We start from the raw sequence: 6,000 nt of genomic DNA on the forward strand, positions 1-6,000 counted from the left end.
CAGTGAATGTGCTAATCATGTTTTAGAGTTGTTATTTGATTTTCCCATGGTGTGTGATGTTTTGCTGTGATGTATGTGAAGTCCCTGCCCTCTCAAAAGAATGTATAAAACTGCTGCAAACCCTGGGCTCGGGGCCTCTCAGCATCACCAGTTGCTGTGTGTGTGCGCGGAGGACCAAGCTAGCTTGAAATAAACACCTCTTTGCTGCTTACATAGATCTTGGGTCTCTGGTGGTCTTGGGGGCTCATCCTGGATCCCCCTAATAAGCCTACCCGGACACCCGGATCGAGAGGTGATGAAAACCCAGCCGGTAATAAAGGCATTGCTGATGTGTAAGGTTCTGAACTTTGGTTGCATGCAGGTTCTGGTTTTGTGTTGTGAGGTCAGCAAAAGGTCCAGGTGGACGCACCAAAGGGCAGCCGATGGGGTTTGTGGGAGACGTCCCCAGCCCCTTTCTGGGTTCTGAGTGGATTGCCGGTAGTAAAGTATTTTGTGAAGTATTTGGTAAAGCATTTTGTAACTGACGGATCTGCGGTCTGCCTGAGCCTTTAGTTTCTGGGTAGCAATCCACAACGCGCTGTGAATTTGTATTATGTGTGTTTGTTTCTATTGTCCTGTCTATCTCCACCCCAACACCCTGGGAAGATAACTAATCTCCCAATCTGGGGTCATCAGACCCAATCTGAAGGGGATGCTCCCCCAATCCGTTTGTCTGAAGGGAAGGCCCCAGTTGGCTTGGGGCCAGCACCCACTTTCGTTTATTTTGACAATCTGAAAAGGGAATCTATGTCTTTGTGTGTTTTTGTCTGTGTCTCTGTTAAGTGTGATGGCATTGTTTTACTTTGGATAGATGCAGAGTCCCAAGTTCCAATCTGCCTTAGATGTGTGGAGGTAACTTTAGCTAAATTTTAGCCCAAGAATGTCCCTAGTATGCTTCTCCTGTAAGGGACCAAAAGTCAATAGAACAGCTTTTCTGTTCTCACCTTTTACACTCGTTTTAGCTGTGTTTTAAAGAACTTTGGTAAACTTTACTCCCCTTTGTTAAGTGAGATTAGGGAAGCAGTGTTTTCTTTTCTTCCTGTAGTTGGCTTGGGTGCACCCACTGCAGAGGGAAATGCCTGCTGGGGGTCTAAGAACTTTGATATCTTGCTTTAACTTTTCTTAAAAACCTGTCCTCATTATTAAATCGGCATTAATTGGCTTCAAGAACTGGAACCAAATTTTCAATTACAAATTTTGACACCCCAGGGAGGAGTTCCCACTCTGCCTTCTTGGGGAAGCCTAGCACTTGAGACAACTGCAAGCAGAAGATTAACTTTTGGGGAGCTGACTACTGAAAAGTTAGGAGATATGGAGAGTGCCTGGTGCCTGGGGTCCGACCAAACCAGAGGAACTAATCCTGTAAGTAAAAGGACTCCCAGGAGCTGCTGAAGCAATTTTGCTTTGGGGAACTCCCTCTTTCTTGCCTGCACTTTAAGGATTACTCCACCTCTCTCTACTTAAAAAAGGGACAATGAATGCAGTAATATGTTGATATTATAGATTGTTTCTTGGGGATGATCTTGGCTGAATGTGTATCTAAAAGATGATTTTTTTATTGTAACAATCTGGTATCTGAATGGGTATTTGAAGCATTGTACAATCTTGCAGTTAAAAGTTGGGTTTAGGTAATTTTTCAGTTTATGATTTCAGATAATTCATGCCAGAAAACTTAAATACTTAGATAGAAAATTAAAGAACTCTACTTCCAAGTTGGCAAGTAACTCTCAATCATTTAGTTTTATTTTTTCATCAATTTTTGAACTGGGTATCCTGAAAAGATTTCACTAGGTGTACCAGTACATTAACTTGGGCAAGGATAATAAATTATGATATGATATCTGTTCCCCTCAGTGTGTAAGATTCAGGAAAAAAAAAAAAGTGTTGAATTGAAACGTTGGTCTGGCTTATTAAAATGACATTAAATAGCAACAGTCTTGAAAATTTTCAAAGCTTAATTTTGGATATACATGGTAGTGTGTGGTTCTCTTTTGAAATTTTTTTCCAGGTAATTTAATGTAACTTAATACTACTTTGGGAACTTCAGAACAAAGAAAGTAGCTTAATGAACCTAAAGGAATTTCTTCTGATGGTAACTTTTATATTATCAAATTAGATCCTATTTTCAGTTATGTGTGAGCAAGTTTTTCTAGTGTAGGAAGATGTAAAGGTATGAAATTTTGAGAATTGTATCTTAAACTTGTGTCATAATTTCCAACATCCAAACCTGAAAATTGTGACTTATGGTTAAAATGCCTTAGGCATGAGGCTTCTCCTCAGAATTCCAGTTTTTCTTGTTCCTTCCAGACCTCAGGCAGGATTTAAATTGAAATGCAAATAGAAGAAGCCTGGAGCTCAGTAGGAGACAGATCTGAGGCCCAAGGAAAAAAAAAAGTAAATGTGTCTTTTATCTGAACTCAAACTAGATTAAACCAAAAATAAATTGTGTGGTATCTACTAATAACTGGCCAGTCATTTTTTTTTCTAGGACTTTTGCTTTTTCTTAATTCTATTTTTTTGAGCTCATGATTTTGACCCTACAGACAAGTTAATGTTTTCTGATCAGTTCTATTTTTGATCAACTGTGGAGTTTTTAACATTGCAATGGAGATTTCACCTGAGAAAAAGCTACAAGGCCTTTACTATTGTGTTATGTGTTACACTTGTGTTATGTGTTGTATGTCTGTATGTCTGTATGTGTGTATGTCCATATATCATGCAGTTATATGACAATTGGCAGATATATGAGGAGCGCTCATGAAAAATTTTTAAAAAATGGATCCAAATATCTTTGATTCACATGATTCAAATGGTTCAATTTAAATTGGGTAAACAGATAAAAGTAAAGATGTCTTTAAAATTAAGCTTATAAGTTTTTCTAGGTGTTCAAAAAAGGCCCTAATAAAATGTTGATGCAATGTCTATGAAATAATCTGCCTAAATTCAAAAATTTACAAGTATTGTTTCAAAATGTGAACAGAAGGAGGTTAACAGATGGAAAAGAGAAACTAGAAGGTTCTAGGTATGTATTTAATAGAGGGAAAATGTGTTTCTGTATAAGAGAGTCTATGTGATTAAGTAATTAAGAGGGTTTAAGTAAGTGATAAAGAATGTTTGTGTAAGCTGGTTATATGTGTAAGTTTTTGAGCAAGTAATCTTAAAGAAATTAAAAATTATACAACTATGGTTAAAGAACAACTGTTATTTTTCAATATTGTAATGTTATTTCTTTAAAAGCTAAACTTAGTTAATATAAAAACATCAATGTAATTGTGGTGCTATTAATGTGTTCATATCTTCCAGGTATACAAGTCTGTAAGGTAGAAGCTTCAAAAGACCATTATATCAAGCTGATGTTCTAAAGTTGTATGGTAATTTTGGGCTTAAAAAACATGTTGGATATTTATTTATATCATTTGTGTTCTATAACTAGACTTGTTGTCAATAAGATATGTAAAAGTTCTATGTTACTTTTTACACTGAGATACAATTTAGATGTATTTTTAAGTTAATGAGAGCCTAATCTGTGTGAAGGTTTTATTGTAAAACACAAAAATACTTTGCTACTTTTCTACAAAATTTAAAAGCTTTCAGCCTTTCTTTAATTCATGTTTTAGATGTGATATTATATTGTGTTAGCTAATATACATGTGAACTTGAGCAACAATTTATGTAGGTTTTATAAAATGATGTCTAAAAAGCAAAGGTCAGCTTCAGAACTATAGTACTTAAGATTTATAAAGAACCTTGCCTTACCTGAGATAAGGCTCTATGTCCCATCTCACTACATGTGAAAGTGACTATGAAAGAAGTAGGCCAGATTTCAGTACATTTAAAGTTGTGTCCAAAAGTTGTTTTTTGTCAAGATTACTAGGATCTCAAACAGGGGATTATAATGTATAACTCTGCCAAAATTCAAGGTAGCTATTGCATGAACTAAATATGTTTTTACTCTTGATAATTTTATTTTGTAGTTTTCTTATAAATGGTCTAAGGATTGCCTGTTAATGTTTTACAGAGGTACTGCTTTAAGAACTCACAACCTGGGTTGATTTAAGATAATGAGTTATCACCTACAGGATAGAGAGATAGACATTAAAGCCCAGTACTCTTAATATAAGGCTGTTGAAATTCATTTGCTGGATGTTTAAGATTAAGTTTTAAAATTAAAGTTAAATTAAAAGGGCCAAGAAAACCAATATTTGGCTCTTGCCCTCTGAGTCAGTCTGAATCCAGGGAACAGGGGACATCTCTAAAGAGCTTTGCAACTCTGGGCCACATAACCTCCCGATCAGGGAGGTTAATGAGACCACTGGAGAACAGAAAGCCAATCAGTGCATTTGCTGTGAAGAGGAGGGTCATCAGAGAAGGGAGACATCCCTGATGCTTCCAAGGGAAGCCACATGGACAAGAAAGGTCTGGACCCATCCTAGCACAAATGGCACTAGCAGAACTGAGAAGCTGCCGTAAAGTTCCCCCAGGACTCCCATGGAAACTCAGCTGACTGATAGCAATAGATAGAAACAAAAGTCAGTTTGACTGCTTCATCTTAAACACCTAGAAAAGACAGTAAAAACCAAAACACAGCTATTCCTGGGCATTTTAAATAATAATAATAATAGTTAAATGTAACTTCCAAAAATAAGTAAACTAGAGGCTGCAAAAGAGATTCTCAGACAAAAATGCCTGATAACTATTAAAAGGAACTGCCAGAGTAGTTTTTAGTTTGAGGCCTACAGATATTCCTAACCTACACATGTAGGCATGGTGTTTGCTAGTATGATTATCCAGCCCTAAGTAACAGAATTAAATATTTCTCTATTAGACACAGGTCATACTAGTAAAAGGATTTTGCAAGATCAGATGACATAAATTATTAAACTGTATCTTAAGGGGAAGGACATCTGTAACACTAAAAGTTAAATGTTATGTTTATAGTCCTGGTAACTGGGGATGTTAAAGCTTGGTGAGGGAACTTATGTACAGTGACATGTTCCAGCTGCTACAACACTTATTCAGTACTCATGGTTTTTGTTTCTCTCATAGAAGCACCCATCCCCAGATGACAACCTGTTTTTCCCCAACCAGACCTCAAATGGAACTGACTTCTAAAAGGGAACTCATGTCCCCCATGTCGTCGTCCCCCATGTCGAGTCCCCTCATGTTTGACACCCTATTTTTAGCTCTGAAGCAGGCAGAACGAGCCGTCGCCCCTTCTCACCCCTTCTCCTTACAGCAATAAAGTTTCTAAAATTAGGGGAAATAAAGCCAGAAATGGTTAGGCAGTGTAGATAGGTAAATCGAGTCAGGTTGGATCTAGGAGGCCAATTTTAAGTGAGTCTGGGAAGTTGAAGACTGTACCCTGAGGATTATTGTTTACCAAGATGTAGAGCCTGCCCAAATATGCCCCCAACTGAGGAAACCATTATTGGTTCCCAAGTTTCCAGACAAAGGGGGGAATGAAAAACCAGCCTGTACCTCAGAGCAAAGCCTGTCCAAGAAAGGGACATCACGTTTGTCCTTGGAAAAAACCACAGAGCACTCCTAGGCACATTCCCACCCTGCTAAGTTGTTTATCTACAAATAACAGGAGAGATCTGCTGCACCAGGTGTCCCTCAGAGTTCTGTTATCTGTAACCCCTCTTTGTGTAACTTTCTGGGATATAAAGCTGGGCTGCAGGAAAGCTACTGCTGCTGTCTTGTTCCTGCCATTTTGGGAGGGAGAGGCAGCCCAGTCGGTCGAAATAATAAGCTTGATTTAATTTGATTTTAATTGGAGTCAGTGGTCTTTTCTTGTGTCCTGGTCTAACACTGGGACTTTCCCATGGAAGAAGCATTTCTTACATGATATTAAGTCTCAGGGTAAAACAGAGTCTGCTTGGTCATTGCCCATATAACCTGGATCATAAAACTATACTACACAACTCGACTTCATGTCTCCAGTTCTATTATTAACTGCTG

At 37.8% G+C, this 6,000-nt stretch overlaps 1 protein-coding gene across 1 annotated transcript in view; it reads right to left on the minus strand.

The window, feature by feature from the left end:
* The window catches only part of LOC139701585 (zinc finger protein 678-like), a 47,045-nt gene extending 41,858 nt beyond the window's left edge, over window positions 1-5,187 (minus strand). The window contains 1 exon segment of the mRNA XM_071600689.1: window positions 5,146-5,187. Coding sequence (XP_071456790.1) covers window positions 5,146-5,187 — 42 coding nt within the window.
* Window positions 5,188-6,000: the final 813 nt, after the last annotated feature.

The sequence above is a fragment of the Marmota flaviventris genome, chromosome 13 (genome assembly GCF_047511675.1).
Source record: "Marmota flaviventris isolate mMarFla1 chromosome 13, mMarFla1.hap1, whole genome shotgun sequence".
Classification (NCBI taxonomy): domain Eukaryota; kingdom Metazoa; phylum Chordata; class Mammalia; order Rodentia; family Sciuridae; genus Marmota; species Marmota flaviventris.